Source organism: Harpia harpyja, chromosome 20, assembly GCF_026419915.1.
Source record: "Harpia harpyja isolate bHarHar1 chromosome 20, bHarHar1 primary haplotype, whole genome shotgun sequence".
Taxonomy (NCBI): domain Eukaryota; kingdom Metazoa; phylum Chordata; class Aves; order Accipitriformes; family Accipitridae; genus Harpia; species Harpia harpyja.
In genome coordinates, this window is record NC_068959.1 from 21,865,131 (window position 1) to 21,879,604 (window position 14,474).

The 14,474-nt window shown below is 49.6% G+C and overlaps 1 protein-coding gene across 7 annotated transcripts in view; it reads left to right on the plus strand.

Annotated features, from left to right (window-relative positions):
- The window catches only part of PSD2 (pleckstrin and Sec7 domain containing 2), an 89,190-nt gene that overhangs the window by 47,357 nt on the left and 27,359 nt on the right, over positions 1–14,474 (plus strand). For 5 of the 7 annotated variants that reach the window (XM_052816570.1, XM_052816573.1, XM_052816571.1 and 2 more), the window contains 4 exons: positions 3,323–3,811; positions 5,195–5,389; positions 10,757–10,837; positions 11,404–11,516. In XM_052816570.1, coding sequence (XP_052672530.1) covers positions 3,323–3,811; positions 5,195–5,389; positions 10,757–10,837; positions 11,404–11,516 — 878 coding nt within the window. The remainder of the gene's footprint in view (positions 1–3,322; positions 3,812–5,194; positions 5,390–10,756; positions 10,838–11,403; positions 11,517–14,474) is intronic. The other 2 variants (XM_052816575.1, XM_052816577.1) reach the window with 2 other exon arrangements.

A 14,474-nucleotide genomic window follows, 5' to 3' on the forward strand; every position in this document is an offset into this window, starting at 1 on the left:
CCTCCTGCGTGGGTGCTCCCGCACAGACATGCTGGTGATGGGAGTGAAGGGATGCAGGCCAAGGAGTGGTGTGACGACCTGGGGAAACCACAAAGACCCAAGGTTTTTCTTTGGTGTGGGGAAGACAACAGACCCTCTGTAGGGGAGGGGATGTGGAAGTTCACTGGGGATGAGGGATGTTGCAAGAAGTTTGGCAATGGGATGAGCTGCCAAGGCAGGTCCATAATTCCCACTGCTGGGTGTAATTAAGGCTGTAAAGTCCTTCCTGTCACAAGGGGAAGTTTTTAAAGTTCGTCCTGCTTTGTGGAAGGAGATCTTTTCTGTACACAAAGTCATGGCCAGGCTATGTGTATCCGTCATTGCAGTCTTCCCTCCTTACACTGGTTTTGTGTTAGTTGTCCACTCTACCTCCTCTTACGCTATGACTGTCTTTGGTTGTTGTGGATTCTTGGGGTGAGGAGATCCCTGTTGGCAGAGTTCGTCCTATCCTGCAGGCCTGGGTCTTTAAACACACTGGCTGTGGCAAACAAGGGTGATAACTTTGAGGACTTCCCTGTATGAAGGGATGCCAGGTCCCATTTTACTCCCTGGAATTAGTGTTCATGTAAATGCTGAGTTCTTGCTGCCCACGCTGATGAGGGTGTTGGAGGACTACCAGTCCGTGTAAGGATCACCGCTCAGGCATGGTCTATCCCGTGCTGCCCATGAGAACTGGCTGCTCCACAAAAATGATGATGATGGTTCCCAGATGGGTGTGTTATTATCGGTGGCAAGATGTGCATTCCCTAGCCCTTAGGGCCACTGTGTCCTGAAATGGCCAGCCATCTTCCACCCTGCCTGAGGCATTTTGAAGGGCTAGGTTTTCCAGGAATGGATGACACTCGATCAGTATATCTGCGCCAGTAAATTCAGGGCCTTACTAACCTGCTCTCTGCTCAAGAGGCAGCCTTCCCTCCTTGCTATTTGCTCAGCTGTGCAGTGGAAATACAGGCAAGTCCCTCCTGCCTTGAGAGAAGGAAGTATGCACCCTAGACCCTGTAATGGTATGAGTAGACCTGGCTTCAGGGCTCCACTGAGCCTCGGCCCAAGCATGGCAGTGATGTTTAGGGGTCCGTCTCCATTATGAAACCAGACAGCCTTTGTCTGTTGGACAAAATGGGCTGAATGCAAATAGCTGGGAGCTGGAAATGTGGTTGGCTGTGGGGGCTGTCAGGGAGTGGTCACTTTGATTTCCCTGTTCTCTGCTGTCTGCTGGTGGAGATGGGATACAAGACTATATCTCTCTACCTCTCTTTACTTTTGCTATGAGCAATTCCATGGAATGCAGTGATGTGCCTCAGCTTCCCCACCTAAAAAGACTAAGCTGTTTTGTAAAGTGCATTGAGAAGTGGCCAGGCTCCTAGGAGACACTCTCATGGCTCTACCATGTCTGGCTCACAAGTGTTTTGCTGCTTCTGTGCTAGACCTACTACCTCCCAACATCCATTTCCAATCTCTTCTGTGCCAGGTGATGTAGAAGGCAGAGAGTGGGTTGTCACTGATGCCCAGTAGGAAACATTACTAACAGTAGCTGGGTTTGGGCATGCACGGGTACAGCATCTCATTCACTGGCACAGGAAACTTGCTTATCCCTCATCCACCCCCAGAATTCATCTCAGGGAAACGTATTCTGCTGCCAAGTGAGGCCGTGCTCATTAGCAGGGGCACTAGGCACAGCCATGATGCTGACACAGGATTTCCAAACTGAGACAACCATAGTGAGGAGGTGCAGTGTATTGACTCCAACCAGCAACTAATCACCTATCCAGCCACTTGCTCACCACCATCCCTTGTGGGATGGGGGAGAGAATTAGAAGAGCAAAAGTGAGCAGACTTGTGGGTCAAGATAAAAGCAGTTTAATAAGTGAAGGAAAAAGAAAAAATGTTATGCAAAAGCAATCACTCAACATCTCCCATCAGCAGACCAATGCCCAGCCAGTCTCTGAGCAATGGCTACTTTGAAAGACCAATCCCTCCCACCCCCCTTTTTTTCTTTTTGCTGAAAATGACATTATATGACATGGAATATCCCTTTGGTCAATTCAGGTCAGCTGTCCCAGCTGTGTCCCCACCCAGCCTTTTGCATACCCCCAGCCTACTTGCTGGGGGGTGAAAAACAGAGAAAGCCTTGATGCTGTGCGGGCACATTCAGCAATAGTTAAAACATCACTACATTATCAACACTGTTTTAGTCACAAATCCAAACCACAGCACCATATGTGCTGCTACGAAGAAAGTTAACTCTGTCACAGGCAGAGGAAAAGCAGCTTACTGTTCCCCTAGCTTTCACCTGTATCACAGCATGAAATGTCTGGTTCTGACAAAGCAAATAACACCAGCGTCTGCTGGAAGTGGGGAGGCAGGTTTCACCTGTGAAACCTGGGGTATTTCAGGCAGGTCCTTGCAGCCTGGTCTATTCCAGGAGGGCCTGAGCCCTCCCAGCTCTCCAGGGCTCCCAGCACAGTGGGTGTTGCTAGATTTGACTCAGATTAATTCTCCCAGTGTGGGTTCATATTGAGATGTACACTGGAATGAATGCCCCTGCATTCAAAACCAGAGTGGCGATTGCTGAGGATCATCCATGCTTACTTGGAAGCTAGGCTTGTAGGTTCATGCATTTCACAGTCTGTAATGCTGTGCCTGAATCCCACAGGCTAGCTGTAAAGCAGCATGGAGCCTCCCCTGCCTGGATGTGTGTCCATCACCTTTTACATCCCTCTCAGTGGAGAGAAAACTATTTGTAAGGTGCCTTGCACTTCTAGGGTGCCTCATCTAAGAAAAAAGGCTTAAGTTACAGCATATGAATTGCTCCCTAAAAGCTTCTGCTTTTTCTCCGTTATAAAAGGGATCAAGGACCTTTGCTGCCAACATCCAAATTTAGATGAAATCGCCTCGATCTTAAGGATTTTCATGCTTTTGAAGTAGCCATAATTGGAGCACTTGAAGGGAGAGAAAACCTGCAGATTAAATCCATTCTGGCAGTGGATCCAGTAGCAGGTGTCAGGTGCAAACGTCTCCAGTTCAGAGGTCTGGCTTTTTACTGGGGCATGACCAAATTAAGGGTTGGCTGGGCCCCTGGGATTGCTCATCATAAAACTCTGTCTTTTTCAGCTCTAGAGGCTTGTAAAAAAATTGGGAACCAAGCAGGTTATACCACAGAAAGGTCCCAAGGGCCTATAATCACAGCATCCATTTCTGCCTCTTCTCTTGCCGCCTAGCTCCAAGTGGAACAGTGCAAGCAATTACCTTGACAGTATTTTCTACATTTCCCCTTTTGGTCCAGGTTTGCTTCTGGAGATGCCAAGCTGAACTGCAGTGAGGATGACAAGGAACATTTTCAATTCAAAGACATCAGGGATGGGTTCAGCTCAACCTTTGAGAAGATAGTTGAGTCTGACCTTATGAAGGGTACATACTACAGCAGCTTGGACTCTTTGGATGTCCTCTCTCTCACAGACGAGACAGACAGCTGTGTCAGTTTTGAGGCCCCACTTACCCCATTGATCCAGCAAAGGGTCAAAGAAAGCCCAGAGCTCTTGGAGCAGAAACTGGTAGCCCAGCAGAGAGAAGCCCTTCACCACATGGCTGCTGATAAGCAAGAGCAAGCAGCAGCAAAGCCAGTGGAGGGGGATTTTGGGAGCCCTCTCAGGCACTCAATTACCAGCAGCAGGTCGGAGAATGTGCTGAGCCGATTGTCCTTGAAGAGTATCCCAAATGGGTTCCATGTGGAAGGGTCAGAGGAAGATGCCACCAAGATCATTAACTCCATCAGGTAAGACAAGCTGGGAATTCCTTGGGCAAGGGCTCCTTGTCTTATGGGGTCCCAGTCCAGGAGCAAGGCTCAGAGGACGTGATAGAGATGGAGCTGCTTTTTTCCCCCTTGTGCTTCCTCTCATGCGCTGTCGTGGCAGAGAGGCCAAATGTCAACAGGAAAAACTTTCCTACCTGTAGATTAGGACTGCAGCTGGCGACCAAGGTCTCATGGCATTAAACCAGCCGGTCCCCAGCGGGCCTGTGTCTGAGTCCTCCCTGTTCTCAAACCCAGGACCCCAAACTGCAGGTGAGCTGCAGCGTCCTGTAGGAGCCCTGCGAGCCCAAGAAAAGCCAAGGCTCAGCACTTTGTGTTCACAGTTGCTCTGGAGAGCACCACCGTTCATCTGGCTGCTCACAAATCCTGTCAGCAGGCAAAGCTGGGGGTCTTCTGGGTAGACCACTGCCTTATCTGCCTGATATCTGCAAAAGCCCTTGGCAAGTTGAAGGCAGTCAGGCACACTCTCAAATGTGCTCTGAAGTGCAGGGAAACCTCAAGGTTTCACTTAGGACTGGGTGCCCCTGTAGAGGCGTAACCAAAAGTTCTTCTACAGGCAGTGAGATCAGCAGAGGCTTCGTCCTCTGGACCAGCTCAGACCCAAACCATCATCCCTGGGAGGCAGCAGCTCATCTGCAGGGCACTTCCTTGCATGAGGAAGCCAGGTGATGAGCAGCCAGGTCATGGGAGAGCTGGAGCGAGGCCATATGTCCAGCTAGCTGTCAGGCCTTTAGTGAGTCACACTGGCCAAAAATGTGTGAATAGGTGCCATAACTGGCATTGGGCAAGAAAATAAAGGGACACAGCTCCACCTACATGGTGCCAGTGGGGCTGCTCAGCGTGTTGTCTGTGGGAACAGCTGGCCACGACACCAGCAGGCAGCTGGGAGAGGAGCAGCCCACCAGTGACAGCAGGTCTGGTGCCAGTCCCATTGGCACGATTTGTACAAGTGCAGTTTCTCATCCTTGGCAAATAATCTGAACTGAAAAGCATACCATCTATCTCCCAAGATTTCCTGAATGTCCACAGCTCTGAAAGAGCTTGGTATCACTTTCCATACCAGTGGAGAGAGAGGAAGCTTAGAAAGGTGTTGGGGCTGCTGCTTGCTTTGAACAGATATGTCCTCATTTCTCAGGGAGAAGTCACCTTTTCTTCAGTCGTTTTCTACAAAATTGTACTATTTCATTTGACCTGAAATGAAAAAGGGTTTGTCCAACGCCCAGTTCACAAATGTATTGGTTTTTCATATTTTTTGGTTGGAACAAGAAGAAATCAAACTGTGGCATTTTCTGTGGGTTTCGTCAAGTCACATTGCTGCTCCTTGAATTATTTTTTGTTTCTGTATAGCGATGCCAGCTTGAAAGACGCACTGTCAGACTCTGACTCTGACATGGGCAGCATGGAGCAGCTTGACCAGGGCAGCACAGACACCTTGGCGAATGGCTGCAGGGCGGATAGTGAGGCTGCCAAGAGGCTGGCCAAGCGCCTCTACAACCTCGAAGGGTTCAAGCGCTGCGATGTGGCACGCCAGCTTGGGAAAAAGTAAGTGGGCTTTGGGTTGCAGCCAACCCTGCAAGGGGGTTGACTGAGATGGCAGCATTGAGCATGGCCAGCAGAAACACAGCTGCGTTGGGGAGGGTCTGGGGGAGCACTGGTTGTGCTGGGAGGACAGGACAAAGGCAGGAAGGGACAAGCCTGCTGTTACAAGGGCTTGCTGGGTGGAGTCATGACTGTTGGAGATCCTTCCAGTTGAAACTGGTCCAAGCCCAATGCCCTTGCAATCTGAATCCTACAAGTTGTCTGTGTATATTGGGCATTAACTGCCACAAGCTGCTGCCCACCAGAACCAAGAGCTTCCTGCATTTCATAAGGGCCCAGGAAACCCCCCCCTAAATCAGCCCCCAGGCTGAAGGGTTTGGGATCCAGACCTGGATCTGCACTGGGCTCCCTGCCAGTTCCCAGGTTTTTCATGTCTGCACCCCAAAATCTTCTTGCTGCAGTGCATCCTAGACCCAGTCTGTATAGATGGCATGAAGAGTTTGATGGAGAGCCAGATACACACTAGAGGTCCAAGCACCTCAGCTGGTAGATTTGCCTGCATAAGGCAGAAGAGAAATAAAAAGTGCTTATTCAAAAGTGGGAGAGTTACAGAGATTTCTAAGAGACAGAGTAACAGTAACGAGTGTAGCAGTAACAGATTATTTTAGGATGCCAGTGGGTGTGAGGATACCAATCTCCATCATCCTTCTCCTGGATCAGATATAACCTGTGTTGCTGGGGGGGGGTATGTCCTTGAAATGTCTCACTCCTGTCCAGATCATCAGAACACAACTCCCTCAGCAAATACCCAAACTTTCAGCACCAAGGATTGTCTGTGACTCCCAGCTTAGTCCTGCGACAGAAGGAGCCCACGAATGATCTCCTAGAGGGTCTTTATATCACCTGGCAGCATCCCCATTCTTCTTTTTTGCTGTGGTTCTTGTAGCAGGTGCACTGTTGGTTGCTGCTGCCTCAGGTCTAACATCCTTCTTCTTTCTTGCAAATTTGCCATGACAGCTCACTGAGTGGGGGAAGTTTCAAGCAATAGGTCTCTGGGAGTACATCTGAGTGTGTCCCTTTGCTAGTTCCTGCAGTCCTCACTCACACCTGCAATCCTTACACCTTGGAAAGCTGTTTGGTGACCCACATTTGGGAATTGACACAGCCTTTAAAAGAAGACTTTTGTTTTGATCATCTGCATTTTTGACATCTGAATAATTTCCTAGCACAAGACCTGAATAGGGCTGCAGGCTCTTGGACCAAGCAGGTGGATTTGCAGAGCAGGAAAGGAAGAAGGATGAGGATAGGTGTGTTTTAAGTTGGTCTTGCTCACTTAAGACAATCTAAGACCAACCTACAGTGGTGGGAGCAGAGTAAGTTTAAGTGATGCTTTCAGGCCAGCTCCATGTAGGAGGTGGGCTAGCTAGGAGGGTTGTGAAAAAAGTAAAAACTCATTTTAAAGCTTTTTAGCTCATTTTAACCTCTTTTTTTTTCTTTGTGAGCATTGAAAATTTTCTCAAAAAAACCCCCAAACCAAACCAAAACCATTCATCATTATCAAACAAGTAGTGTCACGGTTTAACCCCAGCTGGCAACTAAGCAGCACACAGCCACTTGCTCACTCCTCCCCCCACCACTCCTAGTAGGATGGGGAAGAGAATAAAAAAAAAAAAAAAAGTAAAACACATGGGTTGAGATAAGAACAGTTTAATAATTGAAATAAAATACAATGACAGCAACAACAATAATAATAATAGTAATGAAAAGGAAGACAACAAAAAGAGAAAGAAATAAAACCCAAGAAAAACAAGTGATGCACAGTGCAATTGCTCACCACTCGCTGACCGATGCCCAGCCAGTCCCTGAGCAGCGATCGACCCCTCCCAGCCAACTCCTCCCAGTTTATATACTGAACATGACATCCTATGGTATAGAATATCCCTTTGGCTAGTTTGGGTCAGCTGTCCTGGCCATGCTCCCTCCCAGCTTCTTGTACACCTGCTCACTTGCAGAGCATGGGAAAGTGAAAAATCCTTGACTTAGGATAAGCACTACTTAGCAACAACTAAAACATCAGCTATTATTCTCATTATTCTCATACTAAATCCAAAATACAGCAGTGTACCAGCTACTAAGAAGAAAATTAACTCTGTCCCAACTGAAACCAGGACAAGTAGAAAAGGCTTGATGAACAAGGAAATGCAGGTTGGATATCTCCAAATACTTTCTTTCCAGCTGACACAATTCTGTGAAATTAACCTCAAATCCAGAAACTACCTTTGTCTCTCTGAAGAGCGTGTGTTTTGGCAACTGAACTCTCCATGGAAGATTCTTGTTCCTGGACTGGTCTGTGGCATTGTCTCAGCTCCGTCACTACCCATCGTCGCATGTCTCTTGCTGGCTGGAGGTTGAACTGTCTCAGCTGCCAGACCATGAAGATGGTAGTGCTGGGCGCTTCCTTGCGGGATTTACCAGGATTCCACTGTGCTTACAAAACCATGCAGGCAGCAACAGAGCAGGGAACAGAGCACAGTTTCAGCACCACGGTGCACTGGGAACTGGAGGGTCTGTCAGAGTCCCATGGGCAGCATGACATGGGCACATAGCCTATTTTCCTCCCCTGGAGATTAGGTGAATTTTCCTTAGCCAGACTTCTTAAGGACAATCTTTTTTCACCCAGGTGACTGTGGCACAAAAAGGATCCTGGACAATACAGGCTTGGTTCTGTAGGACAGTGTGATTCATGCTGTAAAACAACACATATCTGTCCATGTCCGGCCACGCAGGAATGAAACTGTGAGAAAAGGCCAGGGCTTCTGTGTTACCCCCAGGGTGGCTTTGACCCGGCAGGTCACTAAGCATTCTTGGTGCCTGGACCTTCCCAAACCAGGCAGACGGAGGAAGTGTCAAGCTGGGGTGTAAGATGAAAGGAGGTCTGAGGAGGCTGGCTGTGTGGCAAGGCCACCAGCCAGAGGATGCCAGACATGTCCCCATGGGAAATACCTTGCTGTTCTCGTGGGGATGTCTCTGTCATGTTTGAGCTGCGTGGTGGAATTGTCACCTGTTCCTGCAGGAGGGGCTGGGACTGGCACAGAGAGAGAGGAGGCCCATTCTTGAATGAGGAAAACCAGAGGAAACACCTAAGCCCACCTTAGTGTAGGCCATGATCTTGCCCTGGCCAGTGTTGGAGTTCCGTGTCCCAGGCATGCCTGGGGCATGTTCACTGGCTCTGGAGCTCAGAGAGAAGGGTCCCATCAATGTCACTAAGCCCCTGGCTAGACATAGGAGTTTGTTGCTTCCTGGGGGCTGGCTGCCTTCAGGTGTCCTGCAACACTGTCTGGTTCCCTCGGCAGAGCTGGCAGTCCCTGCCTGGACCTTTTCCAGGCAGAGAGGGACCAAGTGAGGCACACAGGAAGGTGTGATGGGCATCCAGGCTGGGGACTGTTGGCAGCACAGCAGCTGGTACAGACAACTTGTCCTGGGGGTCGCTAATTCCCTATGGACTCCTGGCCTTCAGCAAGACCCAGTGAGCTGAGGGACAGGCAGCAAGGCCTGCCTGCCTTTCAGGGCTGCCCTGATGGGAGAGTGGGGTGAAGGGGAGCTCCCACCCACCTTTATCCTGCCTGACTATAGATCTAGTTAGAAATGTAAATTAGGGTGTAGCTCCCAGTGTAGGCCATGGAGACATCACAAGAGCAATTCAGCCCACCCAAGATCTGTGCTGGGATATAGACATGCCAAGTCCTTTGGATTTAGGGAGCCTTGGGCAAGGCCAGTTCTTCAAGCCCAGCTTGAGGTTAAATGGGGGGAGTCAGACAGTTCTCCCCTGTTGATTGCTGCAGTACGTGGCAGTTGTTGCTGTGTGCCCAGTGCCCAAGCAGGTTCCCAGGACACCTGGTAAACAGGTGCTCAGACAGAAGGAATCAGACCTTTTCTTCTGAGAGACTACAACTGCACCTATGAGGTGGGACCTGACCTGTGGAAGGGAGAGTGCTGGCTAATTCCCAGCACTGGCACGGGCAATGCATGAGGTCTTCTGCAGACTTAGAGCTGAGAGGATCCCAGAGGAGGCCTGGGGCTTGCTTGGTTCTGCTCATTCTTTGGCACAGGGGTGAAGATGCGGTGACATCTCCTTTCACAAACATGTGGTCATCTTCTGCATCTCATATCACCTTGCTGTGAAGTTCCAGGACAAATGGAGAAGTCTCCCTGGGAAGCTGTCAGCAATCTGCATTCCAGTTATTGTGGCACTGCTTCAGACAGACTAACCTAGGCGGCCATGGGCCCATGAGGACATGGTCTTTCCCAGAGCTAGCAATCCCAAATGATAAGATTGTTTTATGAGTATGAGGCCTTGTGGCTTCATGTGGCTTTGAAACAGTCTCCTGCACAAACTCCAGCACCAATACTTATGTCCTGCCCCTCAAAACTCAGCCTGGACCTCTTCCCTGGAGCTGTCATGCTGCTCTGCCTGATCCTGCTGTGTGTTGTGCTTCTGGACAGCATCCATGCCAGAGGCTTTACAGCATCCACCTCACAGCAGAAGATGAAACAATGCTGTAGGAAAGACAATGAGTTGTGCTTGTAACATGTCCCGGCATGAAACTGGATGTGCAATGCTTAGCAATATGCTTTTCATTTTGTGGGGAGAAGGAAAAGGAATTGTATATGGCAAAGGCTGAGCATATTGAGATCATCTCCCATTTCTTGCCAGCATTCATTGATTATTCTTGCACTTCCACTACCTGATTTGTATAGATAGAGGAACTTAACAGCGCCCATTCTGGCTTTAAAGGCAACATGTCTGCAAGTGTCCTTCAAAAACGTGGCAGGGGAATGGTTTCTGGAGAAGCATTCAGGGATGAGCAGGGCCAGAAGCTCCTCTGAGCTCTCCTGCTCCAGTTCCCAGCGGCATCCATCTGACGTGAGCAAGGTGCTGTGGAGAGAGGGTGGTATGGGAGCCAACCTGGAGTGGAGAGCAGGAATATTGCAGTAGGAGGAGGGGACACGTCCAGCAATGGGAGAGGACTAGGTAAGAGAGAGGGTGCTGGATGAGCACAGGACATCCTTATGGCCTCCTTCTCCTGGCTGGTTTGGGAGGAGGCTCTCCCTGGCCAGCAGCACAGCAGAGGGATTCAGTGGGGGCAGGCATCTCTCTCAGGTGTCTAGGGCTGGCAGCTGCATGTTAGGGCCCTTTGGAGGTTTTCCAGCAGCATTTCAAGTTAGGATAAAGTCCCCTTGGGTCTGGGGTCACGTCTGCAGTGTCTTGCTGGGAGTTGGGCTGGCCAGGAGGCAGCAGTCTGCTGTTCCTGTTGTAGACAGTGTCTTCTTCCCTGATTAAAGGGCTGACTACTCCCTCTTTAATTACAGTAACGAATTTAGCAAGTTGGTAGCAGAGGAGTATCTCAGCTTCTTTGACTTCACTGGCCTGACCCTTGACAAAGCACTCAGGTGAGCTGGTCTCTGGCACTCCCGCGTAGGGCCTGGGCTGAACAGAGCGGAGCAGCGCGGTGGGTTTCTCCTCCAGACTTCCAGATGCCATGGGAAGCTGTCCGTGTGATAGGAGCAGGGACTGGGGGGAGCTCCAGGTTGTCATTTAATCTTTGCTTTGATGTCACGTTTGGCACAAGGTACTGCCACCAAAAGTGGGCTTCAACAGGAGGGCCCACAACCTGCTTCCCCATGGTGGAGAGCAGCTTTTCCAGGAATCCCATCCCATACAAGTTCAGAGCAAGTGGGAGCAACTTCTTCCCTTGGGACGGACAACCCATCCTGGTGCCATCAAGCCAGAGGTGGGTCAGATCTCAGCTGACAGCATGTTTCCCCACACAGCTCAGAGCTGGCTCCATAGACACCCTTTGCATTGCACCTGCAGGGGCCCAGGGGTGCACAGGCTGGGGGGAGGACAAAGGCCTTCCTAGCTGCTCTGAGGACCCCCTTTCCATCTCCCTCCTTAGCATGGATGCTGCCCAGCAGATTGATCCATGACATCTTTAAGTATCACTTTCTCTTTGCAGGACATTCTTGAAAGCATTCCCACTGATGGGAGAGACGCAGGAGCGGGAGCGGGTGCTGATTCATTTCTCCCGGCGATACTGCCAGTGCAACCCAGAAGAGAGCACGTCCGAAGGTACCGCTTGCTTTCCCTGGCTCTCGTGTCCATTGTGCACTCACAGTGCATGTGTGTCACAAAGCCTGAGTGTAAAACCAACCATCCACAGCCGGGCCTGAATAGCACCCACTGGGCAGGCAAGGCTGAGCTTCGCCCTTTCTCTGGGATGCTGCCCTGCTGATTATCCTTGCCCTGGCAGGGACTGGTGACACAGGCGGTGAATTGTTCTCAGGCAAATTACCGCAGTTGTAGCTTGCAAAGTGGTTGCTGACAGTGGGCAAATGAGTGGCTGGTGCTGGCTCAGCCCAAGACCTTGTCCATTGAATGGAAGAATACATTTCCATGCAGATGGAGGAATGCTATTGCCTTGCCATGCACAGGAGTTGTGTTCATTGCATTGTTCGTTGCATCTACAACTGCAGCAGAAAAAAGCACAGCTGGGTAAAATTCTGGGCTCACTTCAGTTCCAGATTTTGTTAGCTACTTTCAGCCCCCCTCCCCTTATTTTTTTTTTTAGTTAGATATAGTTTCTTTAAATGGGAGAGGTCATTCCTGGTACACATGTGCATACGCACACATGCAGACATGAGCGTGCCCACGTTCGCACTTACATGAATGCCTCTACGTGCCTGCTTACAGGCATCTGGAAATGCCCCTTTGGGTGGAAATCAGGCTGCTGACCTGCTCTCAGCTGGCACCATGGCAGTGCCAGTTATTCCTCCACCCCCTTCTGCATGCAGTATGCCAGTTGTGCTTGAAAGCTCCTGCTTGTCTCCATCTTGCAGGCTTCCCAAAGAGCAGCAGTGCCTAGTGTTACATGAACCTTCCAGTCCCTCTGCCAAGCTAACTGGACACACACTGTTCTCAGAACAGAATGACCTCTTTGCTTTTATCAGTGGTATCCCAATAAAACATAGGTTTAGATTTCATTTCCCTGTGTTTGTATGATGTTCTCACCCACTGATCCAAAGACAACCTTCCCTGGGAAGGGTCTTCCACATGAAGACATTAAGCTGCAGGCTGAATTTTCAGCAGCAGTCCCCAGCTGAAATATCCTAAATGCCAAGTCCTGACCCCTCTTCAACGCTTCCCCCTGGAAGTGATCCCCAATTCTACTGCATCCATCTCCCACCCCTATAGACAAGGGCCTTGGGTCCCTTTCTCCCCTTCTGGTCCCCAGGTGCCTAACACCCACTGTAGGGGGTGGATGTATGCACACACCAACTTGAGCACAGGCTGAGCTGGAGCACAGGGGGTCAGACCTCTGATTCCATCCCACACCCTTCAGCATGAGGGCAGTAACTAGTCAAACAAAACACAAGCTTTGCTGTGTGGCAACGTGGGTTACAAAGCTGCTGATGGAGCCATGCTACAGCAACTGTTCAGAAGAGAAATTAGATCCCAGTTCTGAAGACTCTGCGAGAAAGGCGCCTGCTAATGCAAACACGAATGAAGCCAGAAAGTTAAACTCTTCCATAACTGCATGGCCCTCAGTGGAGATGTCAATGCTGCCAGTAGGACCTGTTTTGAAAATGTTACACTCCTAAACAGTACAAAACTATTAAGAATAAGGAAAATGGGATCTGAAACATATTACTGCTGCTGCTGCTGTTATGACCTATTCATTAACATTTAGGGCCACAGCATTGCCTGTGATGGTGGCAGCACATTTCACAAGGCTGGGCAGGACCACTTTCTGCAGACCAAATGTAAACTGAATGAGTCCCAAGCAGGACAGAGCTGTGCTCAGTACTGGAATTGAATGGGGCTTGAAAAATACAATTGTAATCCAAGTACTACTTGAAGCTGATGCAATGGAGGGAAGAAAAGTGGCTTCTTCAGGTCACATCTTTTGCAGATACTTCAAAAGCATGCACTAGGTACATGGTAATTTGAGAAAGCTATTGCAAGCTTTTTCTTCAGGAAGCAGTTCTTTCTTGTTGCATCCAGCCTAAACTCACAAAGGATGTTCCACCAAGATGAAATCTGAGCCACCGTGTATTATCTAGATTTCTAAAGAAACACCTCTGGCTGTGATGGTCTATTGGCACAGAGGCATGATAGAGTCAAGGCAGTTTTGTCTGGAGATGATCAGGCAGCTGAGAAGGTCTTACAGCCCTCTAAGACATTTCAGGGCATTACTACATGCTGATTCAATAACTCCTCCACTGATGGAGACACAGCTGTTGCAACACCGAGAGTCACTTCACTTGCATGATGGGATGCTGCAAATGAGGGTGGCAGGAGCTCTGATTTGCTGACCACTGAGTGAGGTGGCTGTTTTTTCTCCCAGAGAGTGGTGTCCTGGACACATTATTAGTGCTTTCCTGTACTGATGAAGCCCAGACATGGAAGAACAATACAGTTGTATTGTGCCACTGTGTGAGCAGAGAGAAAAAGTGAATGCAACTGAGCTAAGCAACAGGGAGAGAATAGCAAGTTTTGGAACACCAGCTCCACCTTGGGGCCATGTGGGACATGATTTACCTGACCAAAGTGATACAGTAAAGCCAGGTGAACATGTCAACCCAGAACCTCCCACAGAAACTCAAAAATACACACTGGGAAGGCATGTTGTCCTAAGCCCAAAGCTGCTTCTTGTGAAAGTGAAGGAAGCATCTTTCTTAGGAAGTGATTCTCTCTTGAAGGGTGATGTCCATCACACCATGTCCCCAGAACTGTCAGCCCTCATAGAGAAATACGTGATGTTCCCATGAGAAACCCTTCCTTCCTCAGACCATGGTTCTTCCAGGAAAGGGAGAAGCTCATGTGCTGAGTTGCCTTCATCCTGGGCTCGTGTGTTTGATTGCCTTTAGCTGGCAGTGTTTAGAGCTTGGTCTTGAGCATGGGGTGTTCAGGGCTCGTCACTATTCCACACAAATGGTGCCTTTGTTTAGTGGCAGGCTGGGATGGGGACAGGCCACGTCTGGCTCTCTGTGGCTGCACATCTACCCCCACAAGAAAAGACCAGTGCCA